General features: G+C 40.7%; 1 protein-coding gene and 1 long non-coding RNA gene across 3 annotated transcripts in view; one reads left to right on the top strand and one right to left on the bottom strand.

Moving 5' to 3' along the window:
• The window catches only part of LOC149472040 (uncharacterized), a 125,925-nt gene that overhangs the window by 60,970 nt on the left and 40,245 nt on the right, over positions 1 to 24,710 (top strand). The gene's annotated exons all lie outside the window — the stretch shown is intronic.
• LYZ (lysozyme) lies at positions 1,842 to 23,454 on the bottom strand. 2 transcript variants are annotated; one of them, XM_089652749.1, is made up of 4 exons: positions 23,200 to 23,448; positions 18,958 to 19,122; positions 4,289 to 4,367; positions 1,842 to 2,079 (listed from the first exon to the last, which is right to left on the bottom strand). In XM_089652749.1, the coding sequence occupies exons 1-4, from the start codon at positions 23,339 to 23,341 to the stop codon at positions 2,007 to 2,009; spliced, it is 459 nt and encodes a 152-aa protein (XP_089508875.1). In that variant the 5' UTR covers positions 23,342 to 23,448; the 3' UTR covers positions 1,842 to 2,006. The 2 variants fall into 2 exon arrangements, with proteins under 2 accessions (XP_089508875.1, XP_089508884.1); XM_089652758.1 differs by lacking the exon at positions 4,289 to 4,367 and having other exon boundaries at positions 23,200 to 23,454.

Here is a 24,710-nt window from a genome sequence, read left to right as displayed (position 1 = left end):
TTCATGAAGAAGAAAAGAAGAATGAGAAGAATGAAAAGAAGAATGAAAAGAAGAAGAATGAGAAGAAGAATGAAAAGAAGAAGAAGAAGAATGAAAAGAAGAAGAAGAATGAAAAGAAGAATGAGAAGAATGAAAAGAAGAAGAAGAAGAATGAAAAGAAGAATGAAAAGAAGAAGAAGAATGAAAAGAAGAATGAAAAGAAGAAGAAGAATGAAAAGAAGAAGAAGAAGAATGAAAAGAAGAATGAAAAGAAGAATGAGAAGAATGAAAAGATTATTCTTCTTCTTTTCATTCTTTTTTTCATTTTTCTTCTTCTTTTCATTCTTCTCATTCTTCTTCTCATTCTTCTTTTCATTCTTCTTCTCATTCTTCTTTTCATTCTTCTTCTTCTTCTTTTCATTCTTCTTTTCATTCTTCTCATTCTTCTTTTCATTCTTCTTTTCATTCTTCTTCTTCTTTTCATCTTCTTTTCATTCTTCTTCTTCTTCTTTTCATTCTTCTTTTCATTCTTCTCATTCTTCTTTTCATTCTTCTTCTTCTTTTCATTCTTCTTTTCATTCTTCTTTTCATTCTTCTTCTTCTTTTCATTCTTCTTTTCATTCTTCTTCTTCTTCTTTTCATTCTTCTTTTCATTCTTCTCATTCTTCTTTTCATTCTTCTCATTCTTCTTCTCATTCTTCTTTTAATTCTTCTTCTCATTCTTCTTTTCATTCTTCTTCTTCTTTTCATTCTTCTTTTCATTCTTCTCATTCTTCTTTTCATTCTTCTTCTCATTCTTCTTTTCATGAAGAAGAAAAGAAGAATGAGAAGAATGAAAAGAAGAATGAAAAGAAGAAGTATTCCAGTACAGCAAAAAGTGTATCTGCAGAGAGCTCCGCTATTTCTGACAGTTCTCTGACAGTTCCTTCACATTTACAGCGGTTGAAACATTGTATCTGTTTCCGAATAAAAACATCTGTATCCTAAATGGAAACAAATAGATACAATGTTTCAACCGCTGTACATGTGAAGGAACTGTCAGAGAACTGTCAGAAATAGCGGAGCTCTCTGCAGGGACACTTTTGCCGGCTGATCGGGAAAAATCCGATTCGCGCACCCGAAGTATGCTAATATTCGGATTCGTCGCGAATCGAATTTTTCCTGAAATTCGAAATGAATTCCACTTCGCCTGGTTCGATTCGCTCATCTCTAGTTATAATAAGTTAAAGGATAGCTTGACTTTTAGTGAAGTTTGCCTTTAAATGCCCCCCCCCCCAAGTTGAAATGCCTAAACACTTACTTTTAGCCTCATTCCTGGGATCTTTACTGTATGACTTTGCCCAGCACTGTGCAATCTGTATACCAGGTGCCCTGGCTGCATCCAACTCCACATCACAGGAGTGACACTTGCCCTATTCATTTGTATGACTTCACTGCATTCCTCTGAATGGCTGGAATCTGCCAGGGGTATGAACCAATCACAGGAATGTAAGGGCTTAGCAGTAGACATGTATAGTAGGGAGTCAGGATTTTTTTTCTGCAATGGCTGTGCACCATGTCTCAGAGGCAAGAGTGAAGGCTGAAGTATGTAGTTATTTAGCTTAAGCTGGTAACACATGCCAGTATTTTATTCATTCAGCCTGTGAGGATAAAAAGTGTGGATGAACAAATTTCCCCTGCTGGCTATTGGCTGCAGTCATTGTTCTGCCAACAACTTTCTACCCAGCTCTTCTGATCTTTAGATTGAAGTTTGATGAGGAAGCAGGGCCAAGCAACTAATTTAGGTTCATTCAACAGGAAATAGCTGAAGTCAATCCATGAATAGCTAGCTTTACACTGAAGGGGAAGATTTAAAGGACAAATTTGCTGAAAATAAAATCTTTAATGAAAACCTGTAATTTACTGCAACAAGCATGTGATTAATATGAATACAAGATAGAATGGGGAATACGATATAGAATTATTCAAGCAAGAAGAAGTTAACACTAGGTACACTAAGGATTCCGGACTCAAGGATACTGTGTGTTTTAAAAGTCAAGCCCGCAGCCTTGAATCCACTGAGACAAATCTTTTCCTTTGCAATGATTTCTCCATCCAACCCTGCAGGATGAGTAAAGATAAGAAATTATTGCGGTACTGGTTTCAAATACATATTTATTCTTACAGAATAAAATCATTAGCAGACGTTAAGCTGGCAACAGATGAATAGAATTTCTAACGAAAATCCTTAAGAAAATAATGTTTTAAGACAGTTTGTTTATTTTTGTTAATCATTACTGGGTCAAATTGACGTTCATTTTCAACCGAAGTGACGAGAAAATTCGAAGGAGCAGGATGTAAATTTTTATTTGGATTTCTAACAGTGTATGTACTTTTTGTTTAGTAAATAAACTCCAAAATCATAGGTAAAAGCAAACAAAATCTTTCGAATGGCATTCGACTGTTCTGAGAATTTTGCACAAATTTTCTTTTCTAAGACTTCTCCTAAGAAATTTAGTTTGAAATTCTTTCCATCTATGGCCAGCTTTACCACTTGCTGTTCTATGGTAACATACACATGCATTCCAATCACTCATCAAGTAGTACCTCAACCAATCCTGGTGTTGTAATAAGAAACAACTGGGAAAGCACTAAGTCAAACACATAACTATGTTAAGATCACACAATAACAACAGAAAAGTACTGTGGAGTCTATTTATAAAAACATTTGCTGTGTGAATGTATCCACATATACACAAAAGTCTCAAATAATACCCTTGCTAAAGATTTTATTATGTGCAAATGTTATTTTCTGATATTCATGTTATCTTTTGCGGAGTACAACATTCCCTACTACCATAAGAAACTTCAATATAACTAGAAGAGAAAATAAAAACAATAGCTTAAAGCAGAGTTCCACCCAAAAGTGGAAGCTCCGCTTTTCTGCCTCCCCCCCCCCCTCTGCTGCCACATTTGGCACCTTCTGGGGGGGAGGGGGGAGCAGGTACCAAGTTTTGACAGGTACCTGCTCCCACTTCTGGCTCAGTTCGCCATGACAAACTGAGCCGGAAGTTTGCACCCCCCCCCCCCTCCCCCTTGCAGCCCTCTAGAAAACTTCCAAGGTCCCAGAAGACTGTGGCCCATTCACAAAGCACAGTGCACTTTGTACATGTACAGTAGGAAACCGGCCGTGAAGCCGCAAGGCTTCACCACCGGTTTCCCTTAATCAAGATGGCGGCACCAGCACCAAACAGCTGATTGAAGAATCGGCTCAGGGAGAGAACACCACTGGATCTCTGGACAGGTAAGTGCCCTAATATTAAAAGTCAAAAGCTACAGTATTTGCAGCTACTGGCTTTTAATTTTTATTGGGGGGAGGGCCGGTGGCTGAACTCCGCTTTAACAACATTTGACCAAAAATAGTTTAAAACAAAAACCCATCAAATATGACCAGAGAGAAAATAACCTACAACAGCCTAAAAACATTAAACCAAAAATATCATAAAACAAAAGCTTAAAGCAGAACTTTGCCCATAACAACTTGATAAAAATGTTCTTTATCAAGGAACATAAATTCCACATTAATAATTATGCTACCAAAATTAGTGTTTACTGTAAATTGCCTCCACCATTGCTTCTGTTTCTTCTTACTGGAGACTGCCACTTTGCTGAAGTCCTGAACAAAGGAAATCTTTAGGCTGTCAGCAGATTGGCCTCTACAAGTTCAGCACAGTGCCTAAAAATAGAGTGCAACTGAGCATGTGCAGAGTGGGGTGAGACAGTGTATTACTGGATTTTAAACAGTATAGGCACTTATTTTTAATGTTTTACATAGCTATACCTGTAAAAAGGAGCCATCCTGAAGTGATATGGGAGGACCTAATTTTCAAAACAAAGTCCCATTTGATCAGAAAAGAAAATTGAGTGCATTTGATTTTTGACCCATTGCCGCAAGTCACAGCTTTATATTATGCAAAAATCCCTACAATGAACGAGCAAATGCTGGTTAAATTCTCACAGAATGTACATGCAGTCCTGCTGGACAAATATCTATGCATTTTAATAAAAAGACCCCTTTGTGTCCCCTCCCTACTGCCTTATTCACACATCTGTGTTTTTTATGTAGTGCAGGTTACATACTGTACATACATGGAACATGTATTTTGCTGAAAATGGCCTCAAGGATGCAGCAAGTGTTCTTTTTTTTTTCCTTTATCTACCATGCCATAACAAAACACAGATGTGTGAACGTAACATGTAACAACAGCTCTCAAATATCAAAATTGATTTAATTGTCAGTGTAGAACTAAAGTTTATGTCTAATACATACCATGCATTCATACCACTAGGATCATCCACAACACGTTTTGCGCATTGCACAGAATTTGAGATGTCACTGGATAGGAGGGCTGTTAGGAAACATTGCTATTTTATCAATAAATAATAACCACATTGTAATAAATCTAAATTATGATTCGGCACTTATATTGATGGCAAGCTTGCAAAATATTTGGTTTTTATGATTAGTCATAATTAATATTAATATGTGTAAATGGTCTTTTGCCAAATGGTAGTATTAGTATTCTTCAATTAAACTGAGACTGAAAAAGATATGAATAAGTTAAGCTGAACTAGCTAAATCAGTTGAAGGTTGAGTATACTATATTTCGGCATAAAGTATCTGGTAGTTATGTCAAGGTTATTAGAAGTGACTTACTATTACATTATGTATTTTAATAGTATTTGTGTGTATTTAGTATACGTTTCTAACATTGATACATATATAGTTTAGTGATTATACATTGATATGTTCTTAAGTTATATTATTCTTTAAATATATAGCTGAGGGTTCATCAGCATTCATATGTTCCTGTCCATCAAACATCATATGTATAGCATCCCTTCCTTATATGAAATGGCTTTGCTAAGCAGTAATAATTTCTATAGAAGGTATTAAGATCACTAACTATGACGTACATTTGCCTCATAAAAGACCATGAGACAACGGACAAGGAGGTACTCGCTCGCACTCACACGCTAATACTGACATTCTAACACACACACACGGCTGTTCATAAGTACTTTCTGAGATGCTGGAACAGGTGCTGCAAGACAAGAGATCATCATTAACGTCACTTCCGTCTACTTGCTGCTTCTTCCCAAGGAGACATGAGAAGGACAAGTAGAGCTTGAAGGACAGGACAGCACAGCACATGGCCGTACTTCAATACCTAATAATGGTGACTCTTTCTTTATCTCTGAACTTTTGTTTGTTATTTTTACAGTAGTTTTATCTACATGGAACTGTTCATAATACGCTTTACATTGTTATTTGACACCATTGTGTGATAGAATAAAATCACACTTCATTTTTTATTTCAATGGCTCTTTCATTCATAATCGCCTCAAGACACTAGAAGAAGTATTATATGTGTCTAAAAATCCAACACACATGCTTAACAAGTCTGAAAAACTTTAAGTTTTGATGTTTTTAATTTGTAAATATTTTTCAATGCCAGTGTGCAATAGGTATGTATGCAGACCTCTGGATGCAGATGGCACCCAACTGTCACTGCTCCAATTTGGCCACCTTTAGGCCTCGTTCACACCATACATGCATAAAAACGGATGGGAAAACCACACAGATTTCACTTGCAGAGACAAGCTTGTACATCAGTTTTCATGTGAGCTGCAGTGAGTTTTATACACGTTGCAGATTCCTGCACAGAAAAAATTCTGCAGGTGATATTAGTGCTGTGGTGTGAACAGGGCACATAGAGAATAATTTGTCTTTTGTGCCCTCACAGAACACGTGCAGAAAAACTGATACTTCTGCATCATGGTGTGAACAAGGCCTTACAACCTCCAAAGAGGCAGCAGCCTCTGCAGTATTGCCACTCAGCCATGCAGGTTTGCATATACAGTAAATATATATATATATAAATGCAGGGTCTTGATTTAAGGTCCCACTCACTCGATAGTGATTTGAAGCTGCACTAGAAGCATTTCAGCATTCAAGGCTAGAATTTGTGTTTATTCACACCTGAGCATAGTGTCACTTGATGCTTGTTGCTCAAAAAAGTACATAAGTATTATATTTATTGAGGGCCAGCAGAAGTAAACTAAAGTGAAATTGTGATACCTTTCCATATTATAATTTGTAAGTAGGACACATAATTGGTCTCAGTTTGTAAATTGAAAGTATGTATTTGACTTATGTAGCATAAATTATTAATTGAGAGGATACTGTATGTAAATACTAACATCATTTTTGTATAATTTGCTCCCTTTAGTCCACTAAATATACCATTAAAAAATGTTTGTTACAGCAAGTAAAATAAGTATTGAACATGTCACCATTTTTCTAGGTAAATATATTTCTAAGGGTGCTATTGACATGAACTTTTCACCACGTCAGTAACAACCCTTGCAATCCATACATACAAAGAAACCAAAACAAATAAGTTCATAAATTAAGTTAGCTGTAATAAAATGCAATGACACAGGGAAAAAGTATTGAACACGCTATCTGAAATTTATTTAACACTTTGTACAAAATCTTTTGTTGGTAATGACAGCTTCAAGATGCCTACTGTATGGAGAAACTAGTTGCATGCATTGCTCAGGTGTGATTTTGGCCCATTCTTCCACACAAACAGTCTTCAAATCTTGAAGGTTTCATGGACCTCTGCTATGAACTCCGATCTTTAGTTCTTTCCATAGATTTTCTATTTGATTCAAGTGAGGTGATACCAAAAACCTCAAGCGACGCAGTCGTGCACTAGAGCCAGATCCCAACAAGTGTTCACCCGATATAAATCTGCCTTCCTCACCTACACCTCCTCCCTCCACGCTGCCAAGCAAGCCTACTTTGTAACCCTCATCAATACCCTCTCCTCCAGCCCTCGCCGGCTCTTCTCCACCTTCAACTCTCTGCTCTCTCCGCCTCCACCTCCACCCAGTAACTCACTCACCGCCCACGAGATTGCTAACCACTTCCAAAGCAAGTTAATTATTCGCAGGGACATCACCACTGCTCAGACTTCCACCCCACCTAGCATCCCTCACACGAAAACCCCCTCAACACTCCTCCCCTTCGACCTCACCACTGTCCAGACCTCTACCCCGCCCAACATTCCTCACACTCAAACCCCCTCAACACTCCACTCCTTTGACCCTACCACCACTGAAGAGGTAACTAAGGTCTTCTCTGAAGCTTGCCTTACCACCTGCCCCCTTGACCCTGTCCCCACACAACTGCTACGATCACCCTCGTCCTCCATCCTACGCTCTCTCACTCACATCTTCAATCTCTCCCTCTCTACTGGCACATTCCTCTCCCCTCTGAAGCACACGCACCTCACTCCCATACTTAAAAAACCCTCCCTGGATCCCACCGACCTAAACAACCTTAGACCCATCTCCCTGCTGGGTTGTCAGCTTTGTACGTAGGTTGTTGTCGGTGAGGTGGGAGCTTTCTCATCCAAACTCCTTGAGCTTGGATGAGAAAGCTCCGACCTCACCGACAACAACCTACTTGATCCCCTACAATCTGGCTTCCGTCCCCTACACTCCACCGAAACCGCCCTACTCAAACTCACCAACAACCTGCTAACCGCCAAAGCCAAAGGCCGCTACTCAGTGCTATTACTCCTCGACCTCTCTGCGGCTTTCGACACGGTCGACCACCCCCTCCTCCTCAAAAAACTATACTCTTTTGGACTCAGAGACTCCGCTCTCTCCTGGCTGTCTTCCTATCTTTCACAACGCTCCTTCAGTGTTACCTATAACACTGCCACCTCCCCCTCACTCCCCCTCTCTGTTGGGATCCCCCAAGGTTCTGTCCTCGGACCCCTTCTCTTCTCCATCTACACCTCCTCCCTCGGTCAACTGATACACTCTCACGGCTTCAACTACCATCTCTATGCCGATGACACTCAAATCTCTCCAACCCTCACCCCTTCAGTCTCCGCCCGAATCACTAGCTTTCTGAACGACATATCAGACTGGATGCCACTCCACTTCCTTAAACTAAACCTTGCTAAAACGGAGCTCCTACTAGTTTTCCCCCCAGCCTGCACCCCCCCCCCCCAACCTCTCCATCATGACCAACAATGCCACCATCAGCCCCACCCCACAAGCCAAAGTACTAGGTGTCATTGTAGACTCCAATCTGTCTTTCCAGCCCCAGATCCATTCGCTGACAAATTCATGCAGACTCCACCTCTGCAACATCTCCAAAATACACACGTTCCTAACTCCATAAACCACAAAGCAACTCATTCACTCCCTTATCATATCACGACTTGACTACTGCAACTCCCTCCTCGCCGGCCTACCCCAACACAGGGCTATCCCCACTTCAGTCTATCCTGAATTCTGCGGCCAGACTCATCCACCTCACCAACCGCTCCGTATCCGCCTCCCCATTCTGCCAATCCTTCCACTGGCTTCCGATTGCCCAACGCATAAAATTCAAAATATTAACATTGACGTACAAAGCTGTTCATAACACTGCCCCAAACTACATCACCAACCTGATATCCATCTACCACCCAAAATGCACTCTCCACACAGACACAAGACCTTCTACTCTCCAGTTCTCTGGTCTCCTCCTCCCATGCCCATCTCCAGGACTTCTCCAGGGCTTCCCCCATCCTCTGGAACTCACTACCCCAATCCATCAGACTGTCACCGACCCTCCTCACCTTTAGGCGCACCATGAAAACCCATCACTTCAAAGAAGCCTACCCCGCCCTCACCCAATTGCTGATCTCCTCCGTTCTTCCCACCACTCCATCCCCCTCAGCTATTTCCTCCTGTACCACTCTCTCCTCCCTCCTAGACTGTAAGCTCCAAGGATCAGGGCCCTCGAACCCCTCGTGTATTGTATTGTTACTGTACTGTCTTGTGTACTGTCTCCCATTATAATGTACAGCGCTGAGCAAACTATTGGCGCTATATAAATACTGTATAATAATAATAATAATAATTGGCTGGGCCATTCTAGCAGCTTTATTTTCTTTCTTAGAAACCAATTGAGAGTTTCCTTGGCTTTGTGTTTGGGATCATTGTCTTGCAGAAATGTCCACCCTCATTTCATCTCCATCATCCTGGTAGATGGCAGCAGATTTTTATCAAGAATGCCTTGGTACATTTTTTCATTCATCCTTCCTTCCATGATATGAAGTTTTCCAGTACCATATGCTGAAAAACAACCCCACACCATGATGTTCCCACCTCCATGCTTCACTGTTAGTATTGTGTTTTTTGTGGTGATGTGCAGTGCCATTTGACCTCCAAACATGGTGTGTATTATGGCATCCAAAAAGTTCAATTTTGTTCTCATCTGACCAGACTATATTCTTCCAGTATTTCACAGGCTTGTCTAAATGTTGTGCAGCAAACTTTAAATGAGCTTCAACATGCTTTTTCTTCATCAGTGGAGACTTGTGTGGTGAGTGTGCATACATACCATGGCAGTTGAGTGCATTACTTATTGTTTTCTTTGAAACAAGTGTTCCTGCTAATTCCAGTCTGTCTGAAACTCTCCACAAGTGGTCCTTGACTCTTGGACAACTCTTCTAATAGTTATTTTCACTCCTCAGTCAGAAATCTTTTGAGGAGCACCTGGTTGTGGCTGGTTTATGGTGAAATGATGTTCTTCCACTTTCAGATTATGGCCCCAACAGTGCTCAATGGAACATTCAGAAGTTTAGAAATCCTTCTGTAACCAATGCCACCAGTATGTTTTGCAACAATAATGTTTCGAAGGTCTTGAGAGAGCTCTTTAGTTTTACCCATCATGAGATGTTTGTGTGACACCTTGGTAATGAGACATCTATTTATAGGCCATCAGTTGGAACCAGCTGATATTAATTTGCACTTACAAAGGGCAGGATTGCTTTCTAATTACTAATAGATTTCATCTGGTGTCTTGGCTTGCCATGCCTTTTTGTACCTCCCTCTCTTCAAGTGTTCAATACTTTTTCCCTGAGTCATTCCATTTTATTAACATCCATGTTTGCTGCGGGAGGTAAATTGGTACAACTAGACAGAAATAAATATACAAAAAATCCCCCTGCACTCCACAGAACCTAGTGATCAAAAGTAAGCTGCTATCACCTATTCTTTATACCTCAAGATATGTGCAAACAAATTATATAAATGATGAAGCGCTCAACTTATATCCTTCCATAATAAATTAAATAATTATCAATCTATAAAAATCTAGTGCAAAATCCCCCACATAAATTATACACCCCCTAGTGACCAATAGTGATATTCAACAGAATGACACTTAAACTGTGCAAAGTGATAAATATTATACAAAATATAATGCAAGATCAAATTCAAAATTATTAGTGATGCCACACTGTGCAAAATAATAAAAGTGTTCAATACACTGTGGTTATGAGTTCACTCCATGCTGCAATTGTGCTCTTCGTGACTCTTGAAGTGACTCCCCTCATTAATAGCCAAAGTGCCCCCCCACCTTCCACATTCGACCCTTGCAGGTCACAAAGCTTTATATATATATAATATATATCTGCCAGGATATTGATACTCCACTGCCTCCACCGACTTTAATCAAGATCCTCCTCCAAGCAATGGGTTCCTCTCAAATACCTTCCCTCACAATACGGGCTCAAATACAGGGCGCATATGCAAGAAAAGAACAGACCTCCATAGTGCAACACTATTTTAATGCACTCAAGGTTAAGATAACAAAAACGCACTCACATATCCTCCAACAAAGAGAAGCAATTTCCCATGTGCTATGGGTATACTCAGGTGTACCAAGATGGCGTCCAAACCCGGAACCGGAAGTACGTCACCCCTATGACCGGAAATACGTCGACGCGTTGCGCCACGATCACGTGGCTTCTTCAGGATGCCGCATTTGATGACAGGACTTCCTTTTAAGCTCTTGGAATAATTTGCAAGGGGCGTGTATAACCTCCATTTTCTTGGAGCTCAATCTACAAAGGACAGCCATGTGCCGCCGCTACTCCCCCTGGTTTCCCATTATACCTTCTCTGCTTAAACTCATTACATTTACTCCTCAATCATAAATTACTTTATTTAAACAAATCGATTTATTTAAAATATTAAAATTGTATTTAATTATACACTATATAAAATATATATCCATATATAAATATAAAAATGAAAAGGGAAAAAGATTTAATTGATAAATGTGTAAATATAGATATGTGACTAGGGGATTAATAGATATATGTATACCATATATCCACTGAAAAAACTCCGCTCCCCTATATAAATTTATTGAAGCTACCCCATTCCATAAAAAAATGTTTTTATTAAAAAATTAATTATATATATTCCGATTATATTAAAACATATTAATTATAAAATTTGAAGAAATATTAATTAAAATTAATTCATAATTCTAAAGAATTAAATAAAATTTAATAAACCTATTCCAATGAAACTCCTGTGTAGTACCCATACCACATGTTTACATAAATAAATACATACATAAATCATTTATACTCCACCAATTTATGCATTAAACATTTTAAGTTAAACCAAGCAGTATTAAAAATCATTAAAAATCATTAATAAAACAATTGAGGTCAAATTCAATATTTAGACCTCTAGGTGTCAGCGTTTGCATAAGAAAGATCCATTTCGACTCAGCCTGACTTATTGTTCTCACCTTGTGGCTCCCTCTCCAATGTTTTTTATATCGTTCCACCCCCCAAAATCTGAATCCCGAGGGGTCATTCCCATGATGACTGGCGAAATGTTTGGAGACGCTATGTTTTGGGTTACCCTTTTGTATATTTTTCACATGTTCTCTCAATCTAACCCACAAAGCTCTTTTAGTGCGTCCCACATACTGCAGACCACAGTTGCACTCTAGAACATAGACAACCCCTTCAGTTTTACACGTAATAAAATCTTTGATTTCAAATGACCTCCCATTGCTCTTAGATATAAACGCATTCCTTTTTTGATTCTGCCCTTTTGTAGCTTTACAGACACTGCATTTTTTACAGGGAAAAAAAACAGTAACACTAAACAGGGTATTTTCTCTATTCACCCTCAATGGATCCAATACATTCCTCATTATTTTATTTCTCAATGTAGGAGCTTTTCTGTAGATAAACTTGGGCTGTTCCATTTTATTACACATAACTTAATTTTTGAACTTATTTGTTTTGGTTTCTTTGTATGTACGGATTGCATGGGTTGTTACCGACATGTGGTGAAACTTTCATATCAATAGCATCTTTAGAAATATATTTACCTAGAAAACAGTGATGTGTTCAATACTTATTTTACCCGCTGTATATCTGTATAATAAGTGCATAAAATTCCTATTGATCCTGCCAAAAATCTACAGATTTGTTGTCTGTTCTCTCTGCCTCTGATGCACTCTTAGCAGTTAGAATTGTTCCATGATATCCCTATAGACCATCCTTTCTCAACTGGGGCACCCAGGCACCCTGGGGTGCCTTGAGGTTTTTTCAGGGGTGCCTTGGCAAAATGTCTAAAAATTGCCCAAAACTTGTATACAAGCCAGCGGGTGGAACAAGTCTCTCTTTTAGTTACACAAAGACACAGGTTTTCATTGTACACCATTATGACCTTCTAGCCGCCGGCGTCCTGACAACCACTGACATCATCAGTTGATAAGGAGGATGTTAGCTGCCTGCACAGCATCCTTGTTTGACCCTCCACTGCCCCTCTCTGTCAGCACTGCAGTCACATTAGCTCAGTGATGGATAAAAGGAAGAGGGAGGGAGAAGAGAAACACTGGAATACTAGTCAGTACCAGTGTGCAAACGTGTATTTGCTTTGGAAGAATAAATTGCCTCTAATGTTGGGTGTTCTACATGTGTGGATGTTGTTGCATTATATAAAATTATTAGAATAGTTTTTCACATTTTAGAATGGGGTCCATCATTTTAAAGGGTGTCCCGGGACTGCCCATAATTTTAAAGGGTGCCTAGACTGAATAAAGGTTGAGAAACACTGCTATAGACCATTGAAAACCTCCCTCTAATCATGGGGATGAGGCAAAGGGGAGGTGTTAACACTGCTCCTCCACATACATAGTACAGTGAGTGAGCATTGTCATCCTAGGAAAGTAAATACATTTGCATATTACCAACTGGATCACCAGGTGAAAATAAATCTGAAAAAGAAAACTAATGCAGGCACTACATCTAAGAACTGGATCTACACTTTAACTACTCCCAGTGCTTTTTGTTAAATTTTTCACACATGTTAAAATCTGCATTTGTTTTCTAGAAGTTACTTTAAACCTCAAACAGTTATAAAATCGGGGGCCCTGTAGAATAAAATGATAGTATTTGCAATTTTTTTTGTCACCCAGTATTTTCACATTGGTTTGTCAAACACATATTGTCATAGAAAAAAATGCAACAAAATTAAGATATTATTTTTTTTGTAAAATATAAAAGGTTTGTATCAAGTAAATAGATACCAAACATGTCAAGCCCTAAAATTGCTCACACTCATGAAATTTAGAAATAAACTTTGGCACCCAAAATTGTACATAGGTGACAATTTAAAAGCCTTTACGCGTTAAGAATTTAGAGCTAGCCATGAATTGTCCTACAATTACCACTCTCTAACCATTCCTGTTATTTTGGCAATACCTCACATTTTTATGCAATTTATGTTTAGATATAATTGCTCAGCCTACATGCACGTTTGCATTCTGGTCTGTATGGGGGTGATGGGTTTAAATATTAATTATTTTTTTAAATTCTAAATTATGTTTCTAACACTCTTTTCATTTAACATTATTGCCATCACAAAGGGGCTGACGGGGGGCAGTATGTATCTTGGTACTGTAAAAGTGATTGGACAGCTCTATAGCCATCTGGATCACTTTCACATAAAATTAATACCAAGCTTATGGCTGCAGCAGCAACCATGAGCTTGTTTTAAAGCCTAGATTTAGGGATACAAATGTTTTTAAAAAAATCAGCACAGTGGACATTACAGTTAATCTGAAGTGTCCCATATGCTGGTGCCGGCTGAAATAGTGGAATTTCCAAGTCCTCTGCTCCTTCCCATACCCTTGAAGCTGTAATCGTCTGGTGTGGAAGGGGGCAATACAAGCACAGGACCTGTTACAGGCACTCAGAATGCTGGCTATGCTCGCTCCTTACACCCCCCCTCCTCCATATATAGAAACTGTATTATAGCTTCCATGAATGAAAAGTGCTCTATGAATGCAGGGTGGATGGATGGATGAAAGGTTTGACTCTTCCATTCAAAGATCACTTTTCATTTATGGAAGCTATAGTACAGCTGTTATGAATGGAGGAGGGAAGTTTTTATACATAGGCCCCATATTGTCTAACATAAGTTTGTCCATTTTGTTGATGGTTTAAAGATTGCCTTGACATCCATTTTCTTTACGTATGCTTGGTTCACACCCATGCAGCTTGCATTTGATACATTTCTGCAGTACTATTTGCAGTGCCTTTTGTGTTTTTGCAGCACTTTTCATGCTTTTTTGATGCGTTTTGCATTTTTATTTTGGCCAACTTGTTGCTGAGCAGATTAAAAAAATGCAAAACTCATCAAAAATACATGAAACGTGTCAAAAACACACTACATGTGTTTTCTGCAGCATCTCTATTGAAGTCTATTGAACCAAAAATGCACCATTGGGTGTTTAAAAAAATCCCTGACCCTTTCCAAAAACATAGCAGCTGAAAAACGCATTGATGTGAACATGTCCAATAATAAACCATGTTAAATGGACTGTAATGCGTTTCTGCAAAAAGCACTAAAAAACAGTAGTAGGGGTTTTAAGTTTCATTATTTATTCTTAAGAACAGTAAAAATTACATTTTGGTGTTATAAAATGTATGCAGTTTTCATGAGTGAAAATGCAAATATGTAAAGCCCAACTACAGTTAAATATCAGTAGGGCAAAGCATTTAACCAGACAGTTCCAACCCTTCCACACACTATACAAAAAAAAATGTGCAAAGCACAGAACTGGCAAGTTTGTAGCAGAATTGCTTTTAAGTCCACAAAATGTGAATGCTTTGACTACAGTGGATGAGCTGATGGAAAGAAGCACTGTTATACCTGACAAAAGCTAGCTGTGTAAAGTATAAAGAAGTAATTTTTTATCTGGGTATTCAAAGTTATCAAATCTTTTTTTTTCTGGACTCTATATTCTGCTGTTGGCAATGTGTGTTGCTATAAAAAGTATTATTATTATTATACAGTATTTATAAAGCGCCAATAGTTCGCTCAGCGCTGTACATTACAAAGGGGGACAGAACATGTGACAGAACAATACCAATACAATGCAAAACATGAGGGGATTGAGGGCCCTGCTCTTTGGAGCATACAATCTAGGAGGGAGGGGATAGTGGTACAGGAGGAGATAGCTGTGGGGGATGGAGTGGTAGGAAGAGTGGAGGAGGTCGGCAAGTTAGCAGGGGGTGGGGTAGGCTTCCCTGAAGAGATGGGTTTTCAGTGTGCGCCTAAAGGAGAGGAGAGTAGGTGATAATCTGATGGGTTGGGGCAGGGAGTTCCAGAGGATGAATGACACCCTGGAGAAGTCCTGGAGGCGGGCATGGGAGGAGGAGACCAGGGAACTAGAGAGAAGGAGGTCTTGTGAGGAGCGGAGTGTGCGTGCTGGGCAGTACTTGGATATTAGGTCAGTGATGTAGTTCGGGGCAGTATGGTGGACGGCTTTGTACGTCAATGTTAGGATTTTGAATTTGATCTGTTGCGCAATCGGAAGCCAGTGGAGGGATTGGCAGAGGGGGGTGGTGGAAACGGAGTGGTTGGAAAGGTGAATGAGTCTGGCAGCCGTATTCAGGATCGACTGAAGCGGGGATAGCCAGCGGCGAGGCAGGCCAGTGAGGAGGGAGTTGCAGTAGTCGAGTCGTAATACGATGAGGGAGTGGATAAGCTGTTTAGTGGTTTCTGGGGTTAGGAACGCACGTATTTTGGCGATGTTGCGGAGGTGGAGTCTGCACGAGTTTGTTAAAGATTGTACTTGGGTCTGGAAGGATGGATTGGAGTCCAGAATGACACCAAGTACTCTGGCCTGCAGGGCGGGTTTGATATTGGCGTTGTTGGATGTGATGGAGAAGTCAATGGGGGGTGGGGTCCGGGCTGGGGGGAAGACAAGAAACTCGGTTTTGGAGAGGTTCAGTTTAAGGAAGTGGAGCGACATCCAATCTGATATGTCGCTCAGTAGGTGTGTGATTCGGGCAGAGACCGAGGGGGTGAGGTGGGGGGTTGAGAGATAGATTTGTGTGTCGTCGGCATAGAGTTGGTAGTTGAAGTCGTGAGAGTGTATGAGTTGACCAAGGGAGGAGGTGTAGATGGAGAAGAGAAGGGGCCCAAGGACAGAGCCTTGAGGTACCCCAACAGAGAGGGAGAGTGAGGGGGAGGTGGTAGCATTATAGGTAACGCTGAAAGAGCGTTGTGACAGGTAGGATGAGAGCCAGGAGAGAGCAGAATCTCTGAGGCCGAGGGAGTGTAGTATTTTGAGGAGGAGGGGGTGGTCGACTGTGTCGAAGGCTGCGGAGAGGTCAAGGAGTATGAGCACTGAATAGTGGCCATTAGCTTTGGCGGTTAGAAGGTCGTTGGAGAGTTTGAGTAAGGCGGTTTCGGTGGAGTGTAGGGGACGGAAGCCAGACTGTAGGGGATCGAGGAGGTGGTTGTCGTTGAGGTGAGAGCATAGGCGGGTGTAGACGAGGCGCTCGAGGAGTTTAGATGTAAAGGGGAGCAGGGAGATGGGTCTGAGGTTGTTCGGGTCATTGGGGTCAAGGGAGGGCTTTTTAAGTATGGGGGTGATGTGTGCATGTTTCAGAGGGGAGGGGAAAGTGCCTGAGGAGAGGGAGAGATTGAAGATGTGGGTGAGGGAGCATAGGATGGAGGGGGAGGGAGGTCGTAGGAGTTGTGAGGGGATAGGGTCGAGGGGGCAGGTGGTGAGGCGGGCATCAGAGAGGATCTTGGAGACTTCCTCGATGGTGGTAAGGTCAAAGGTGCGGAGTGTTGGGGGAGCTTCAGTATGAGGAATGTAGGGTGGGGTGGAAGTGGAGGTCAGAGAAGTGGTGGGGCCGTGGGAGAGGGGTGATGAGGGGGTAGCTGAGTGAGGGGGAAGGGGGTTGGAGGGAGTTTGAGCAGCAACGAAGTCCCTGCGGGTTATGTCGAGGGAGAGGGAGGATGAGGGGGTAGCTGTATGAGAAGGGACGGGTTGAGAGGGCGTGTGAGTTGCGGCAATGTCCTTGCGAATTGTGTCAATCTTGTTTTTGAAGTGATTGGCAATCTCAAGGGCAGTGAGTGAGGTGCTGGGTGGAGGTGGGGGTGGAGAGAGTAGAGAGTTGAAGGTGGAGAAGAGTCGGCGAGGATTGGAGGAGAGGGTCTTGATGAGGGTCAGGAAGTAGGCTTGTTTGGCTGCGTGGAGGGAGGAGGTGTAGGTGCGGAAGGCAGATTTGTAGCGGGTGAAGGCTTGTTGGGATTTTGTTTCGCGCCATAGTCGCTCCAGGGCACGACTGTGTCGTTTGAGGGTTTTGGTGTGATCAGTCTGCCAGGGCTGGAGCGGTCGGGGTCTGATGATGCGTGTGGTTAAAGGCGCTAGTGAGTCAAGGGCTGTTGACAACGCGTTGTTGTAGGCAGTCATGGCCAAGTCGGGGCAGGACAGGGGGAGGATGCAGTGGTGGAGTTGATCAGCTGCAGAGTGGAGGGGGGCAGGGTTAAGGTTGCGGAGGTTACGGCTGGTAGTAGTGTGACATTTGGAGGGGTAGGCATTGGAGGACGAGGAGATAGAGAAGGTAATCAGGTTGTGGTCAGAGAGAGGGAAGGGGGTGTTAGTGAGGTTGTGGGGAGCGCAGCGGTTGGAGAAGACAAGATCAAGAATATTACCGTTGGAGTGGGTGGTGGATTGTATGCACTGTGCAAGTGCAAAGGAGGAGGTTAAGTGGAGGAGACGGGATGTGTCCGGGTTGTCGAGGTTGACAGGGATGTTGAAATCCCCAAGGATGATGGTGGGTAGCTCAGAGGAGAGGAAGAAGGGTAGCCAGGAGGAAAAGTCATCCAGGAAGGGGGGTATGGATCCAGGAGGCCGATATATCACAGCAATCTTCAGGGGGGTTGGGGAGAATAGTCTGACGCAGTGGGCCTCGAAGGAGGAAAAGGATAGGGAGGGGGGGTTTGGGAGGACTCGGAAGGTGCTCTGCGGTGACAGGAGCAGACCAACCCCACCACCTTTACGACCGTAAGGCCAGAGATACTTGTTATAGCAACACACACTGTTTTTTTTAATCGGTGAGTATGAGTATCAATACTTTTGGTCAAGTATTTGCCAATACAGAGTACCGATACTTTGTGGTGTGATTTGCGTTAATGGCCGCAAACTGCGCCACAAAGAATAGCTTGCGATTTGAATAGGAATGCGATTCCCGTCCAAATCGCACTCGGTTTCCCCACTGATTCTGTGTGAACCAAGGCTTGACATACAGTCAAGTAGTGCTGGAAAACCTCCCTGCAGGCATCCCATGCTGAGTGTCAGTGGTAGGAGAGAAGAGGTCAGCTGCTGACCAATCAGATGCTGTCTAGCCTGAACTGTCATTGCTGCAAGGAGAGGAAAGACTGCAGCGAGGATTTCAAATCCCCGCCACTTTCTCTCCTCTCCTATCACTGACACTCGGCATGGGATACCTGCAGGGAGGTTTCTAGCACTGCTCCTGTGTGAACTTGGGCTATGAGTTCACATAGGAGCAGAGGGGAAACCGCATACAATTTGGACAGGAAGTGCATTCCTGTTCAAATCACATGCTAATCTTTGCGGAGAAATTTGTGTCCATTAACGCAAATTGCACCACAAAGTTTCAGTTACAGTATCGGGAGTATTTTCACGAGTCCGAGTACTCTTGAAAATACTTGCTATTGGTGGATCCCTAATAAAAACCATTCTTACGTCATGAAAAAAACAGTACAATACAGATAACTTACCTGAGCAGTCAATCTTGCAAGCATTGTGGGCCCTTGGTGTTTTGTAATCATTACACCACCATCGGCTGTTTATTTGAAGAATACCGTAATCAGTGCTGTTGTCTCCAGGGTTGAAGTTTATGTTGTCTGTGTGAAAGGAACTCTCGTAGAAAGCTGTGCAAACCCCTGAAAAGCCATGTTTTCAACATTAAAAAGAAACGTTTGCTTTATAATACCTATGTTGTTTATTTAGTGTTGACATACAGTGGGGAAGATAATTATTTAATCCCCTGCAGATTTTGTAAGTTTGCCCACTTACAAAGAAATGAAGGGTCTATAATTTTTTATCATAGGTGTATTTTAAATGATAGAGACAGAATATCAACCAAAAATCCAGAAGAAAACACGATACAAATGTAGTATATATTTTACCATGCATGCACCATTTTGTGGACTGATGAAAGTAAGATTGTTCTTTTTGGGTCTAGTGGCCGGAGACAGTTTGTCAGACGACCCCCAAACACTGAATTCAAGCCACAGTATACTGTGAAGACAGTGAAGCATGGTTGCGCAAGCATCATGATATGGGGATGTTTCTCATAATACGGTGTTAGGCCTATTTATCACATACCAGGGATCATGGATCAGTTTGAATACATTGGAATACTTGAAGAGGTCTTGCTGCCTTATGCTGAAGAGGAAATGCCCTTGAAATGGGTGTTCCAACAAGACAAGGACCCCAAACACACCAGTAAACATGCAACATCTTGGTTCCAGACCAACAAGATTGACGTTATGGAGTGGCCAGCCCAATCCCCAGATCTTAATCCAATAGAAAACTTGTGGGGTGACATCAAAAATGCAGTTTCTGAGGCAAAACCAAGAAATAGAGAAGAACTGTGGGATGTAGTCCAATCATCCTGGGCTGGAATACCTGTTCACAGGTGCCAGAAGTTGGCTGACTCCATGCAACACAGATGTACAGCAGTTCTCAGAAACAGTGCTTATACAACTAAATATTCATTAAGTGATTCAAAGGAAAGCAAAATCTTCAAACATTTTTCAGTTTATATAGTGAATGTTTGCGTTTGTAAAGAAGAATACAAACACTGCTATTTTTTTGAACAGTATAATATTCACTTTTCTTCAATTTTTTTAGAGGAACAACACAAATTTGATATATTTTTCTACATGTTTTGATTTGGAATAGAATGTGTAGTGTTCCCAATGTATTTGTGTGTATGGAAATAAAAGCTATTAGAAGGATTTTGAGCTTTATTCACTTTTTTCAACACACTGCTATTATTTTGAACACAACTGTATTTCTCAAGATAAGCTGCTATATGACTGCTCACTCCACCTATGTATATTCATGTATTCTTTTGGCTATAGATTAGAATGAAGAATGCAGCAAATACATATGCTGTATTATGCTTGACAGAATATGACATACTTGTATATTGAGAATAGAAGTTAAATATCTGCGCTCAGGTGCATCTATGCATATATTAGCTGCTGACACTATGGGGGAGATTTCCTAAAACTGATGCACACAGAATCTGGTGCAGCTTTGCACAGTAACCAATCAGCTTCCAGGTTTTATTGTCAAAGTTTAATTGAACAAGTTGAAGTTGGAAGCTTAATGACTACCATGCACAGCTGCTCCAGTTTCTGAGTGCTCCATTTTTAGCAAATCTACCCCTATGCCTACATACTCGGCACAACAGATATACCTATGTATATAACAAAAGCAGCACTCACAAACCCAAAACTAATCCAGGGTGGACTCTGATACATGCTACTGAGCATGTGGGAAGGAATGGTGGCCATCTTTGATGGTGGAATTCCATGTTGCTGTACCATGTTATATGCTGTGTTACTTTTGGAGGTTTGTAAGTGCTTAGACATAATAAATACCTTTTTATGGGTTGTTTTACGCTATGTGGTATGTCTCTTATCTTATGTGCATCAGTCAGTAAGCTTTAGATGTACATGGTGACAACTGACAACAAAATTCCTGGCGTCTCTGTGGATGAGTGAAGGCACTCAGCCTATTTGTAGGCTGCGGTTTGTCCTCATTCGGACCCCCTTGACCCGTGGGTTCTTCACCCACTAGGTTGTTCTTCATGTTATTCTTCTATCTATGACTAGAGTCCCGAGGACACCACATATGTACAATTATGTGAGTCAGCATTATTTATAAATTGGGTCATTTTTTCAATATTGTATTTTTGGACCCAGTGCTCTGGGAATCCTGGTGCATTCCATCCTTTAATCCCTGCACATATTACCTGATTCTGTTGCCTGTATCCTGATCAGACCTGACTAAGAAAGAACTCCGCCTGCACCGACCTCGGCTATCCCTGATCATCCGCTTGCCTGCTACCTTGTACTTGATCTTCTTGCTTGATACTGACCCGGCTTGTCTGACTCTGCTGCACCTACTTACCTGTACCTGCACCTGGCTTGCATCCTGATGGCTGCCATACTTACCTGCCGCTGCACCCACGGTCCTGCACCTGGCCTACATTCCGGTCACTGCCATACTTACCTGCCGCTGCACCCACGGTCCTGCACCTGGCCTGCATCCTGGTCACAGCCATACCTGCCTGCTGCCACATCCCCGCTCCTGTGTCCAGTCCAGTCTGCATCCTGTTTGCCACCTTACCGGCCTGCTGCTGCATCTACGCTCCTGCATCCGCACCTGGCCTGCATCCGGATCTCCTGGGTCCCCAGCTACCTGCCGCCAACTCCAGATCTACCCGGCACTCGTGCCACTCCTGGCTCTGCGCCCCCTGTTCCCACTATCAGGGGCTCTGAGCGGGAGTCGTAAGAGGATGCCTTCTCTCCACATCAGGCTCCCCAACCAGGTACGTGACAATCACCATATCACAGTTTTTGTAAAACATTTTTATTAACATACTTCTTTTAGGTGATGTGCTTATTCTGGTCTGTGGCCAGGCAATTTGAAAAAGCAAATAGAATTCTAGGATACATCACTAGAGTGGTCACCAGCAGGAGGAAGGAAGTCCTGATTCCCCAATATAGATCTTTAGTCGGACCTCACTTAGAAAACTGTGTCCAGTTTTGGAGACCTCACTTACAAAAAGATATTGATAAGATAGAACAAGTACTTAGACAGGCAACAAGAATGGTGAAAGGCCTGAGCAATAAAACATATCAGGAGCAACTTCAGGAACTTATTATATACAGTCTAGAGGAAAGAAGGGAAAGGGGAGACGTGATTGAAACCTTTAAATATATCAAGGAGGTGAATACAGTTCAAGAGAACAGTATTTTCAATATGAAACCAAGATCAAGAATACGTGGACATAGCCTCATACTAACTGGAGGAAAATTCAAAACTAATCTTAAAAAGTATTATTTTACTGAAAGAGTAGTTGATGCTTGGAACAGACTTCCAGCAGTGGTAGTGAGTCAGTCAACAGTAGTGGCTTCAAACAAGCTTTGGATAAACCTAGATATATATTTTAAAAAAAAAAAGTTAAAAAAAAGTGTAAATTAAAAAAAAAAAAGACTCAATGACCACTTGGTCTTTTTTGTGCCGTCACTTTTCTGTTTCTATATTTACATTATTGTATTAGCTAGTTGTTACACTGTAGTGGGGTTTAAGCACCCTAAAATCTTTAATTGTTGGTTGCATAAAAGGTGCTTATGATAGGTTTGTGTGTTATTACTAATTGTGGGGTGTGTTATTGCTAATTACTGAGGTTCTAATCCTTTCCTAAACTCTTAAAAGCAAAAAAATGGCAATGCATGCACTTTAACCAATGAACATTTCAAAGGCAAGCCCTCATCTGAGTACAATTAAATAACACATCTTTAACCTGATTGTATTATCTTAACAGAACTTTTTACACACTTTTCAGAAATATTTAAAAGGAGTCAAAATTAAGTTTCTCTGTCTTTTTGAGGAACAAAAAACAACAGCATTTTCTCCCAAGAAAAGGCTAAAGCACAAACCTGGAAATTTAGCTGCATTATTTTGAAAGATATATCTAACAATGGTAAGTCCTTCCCACTGCTATCGTATAGGCTGGCCTTAGATTATGAAAAATAAATATTTCTCTTAAGACCCTTCCTATATTAGGGGAGTTCAAATATACATGAATAAAGTCAAAGCCAAATGAATAAAGTTGTTGTATTTTTAATATGTATTATTTAAGCTATTCAAGTATTTTAACACTGACTTAACAGGAATCCTTAGACCATGTAGCAAGCACCAAGTACAAAACTACTTACAGTTTGGCAGACTGTATCCTCGATATCCATCCAGTCCCAAAATTTTCATGGCTTTTGCAAGTTCACATTTCTCATACAGTTTCCCATCAACTAAAGCAATTGTTAGGAAAAGGATCCCTATGATTTGCATCAGAGACCTCATGGCTGATGATATAGCAACAAATGTAATGAACAGCTAAAAGAAAGGTGATTCACCATATACATATGTGCTAACCTCTATTCAACCTCCCACTTAACCATGCACAGTTTCCTCATTCCTGTTACTACTGATCCAATGATTGTGTCATTCTCAGAATACACCAAGAAAAGGCTTTTGCATACTTCACATTTCCTTGAAACATGCGTAGATGTCATTCTATTCTTTTGTGTTTTTTTTAGACTCCAAAGAATAGTTCAGGCTCAGTTTTCAGACTTTCAGAAGTTGTTCTACAAGGGAAAGTTTGCTAGCTATAACAAGCTTTTTTTTTTTTTTTTTTTTTTAAATGAAACCTTTGTGTATGATAATTCATACACATTCCTAGTGTGTTGCTTCTTTTGTGCAGCCAATGCACATTCTCATATATGTATATTAGGTATTAAGCAAATAAAATGATATACTATGAGTAAAGCCAGTTACTGAATAGTGTATAATCAAGTAACAAAAAGAACAGCATGGCCTAGGTGTAAGAAAAACAGTGCATTATTATTATACAGGATTTATATAGCTCCAACAGTTTCTGCAGTGCTTTACAAAATGAAGGTAGACATTACAGTTACAATACAATTTGATACAAGAGGACACAGAGGGCCTGCACATTGAATGGTATATTCAGATTTAATCAAATCCGTGTATACGTCCGTGCGTGCACACACACACTTATCACATTTCCAAATGCAATTACAGATCTAAGACACAAGCATATTGCAGCATTCTTAGAAGTTGATAAAAAGTCATAGATGAGTAGGGCTTTTCTCATAGATAATACTGGCCACCCAAGGCCTTTTCCTAAGGATCTCCAGATACCTCGCAAGACACGAGAACAAATCCTTTCATAAAAATGTTGTTACATTGTGAAATAAAAAGATAAGATCTTGCTTTCATAAGCCCAATGTTTACATTAAATTGCTAGATTGTAACAACAAACATCATGCATTACTTAACATGTTTGTAGATATTAAACTTGTGAAATGGCAGCAGCAACCTACACGGTAGATCCAACTCTCATTTCAAAATGGAAGCTATCAGGAATGTCCTTTCCCTGCCTGAGAACATGATTTTAGTGATTTTCAGGTGTGAGCTAATCAAAATACTTTTAGAGAAAGAGTGCACAAAGCATTTTGTTATATTATGCAGTAAACTGCTTTTTCCTAAAAAGAAATAAAAGCATCTCTTATTCACAGCTGTTTTATTATGACAATGACTAGAAAAAGTTTAAATATCTTGTTTAAATTTTTTTAGGTAAATATGCAATATTGAATATGAGTATTCATATTTATTAAACTCATTAATCACTTTGCTATAAATGCACAGA

The sequence above is a fragment of the Staurois parvus genome, unplaced genomic scaffold (genome assembly GCF_062004578.1).
Source record: "Staurois parvus isolate SC_StPar_1 unplaced genomic scaffold, SC_StPar_1.0 ptg000025l, whole genome shotgun sequence".
NCBI lineage: Eukaryota > Metazoa > Chordata > Amphibia > Anura > Ranidae > Staurois > Staurois parvus.
Note: the sequence above shows the minus strand (reverse complement) of the source record. Positions and strands in the feature narration are given on the sequence as shown.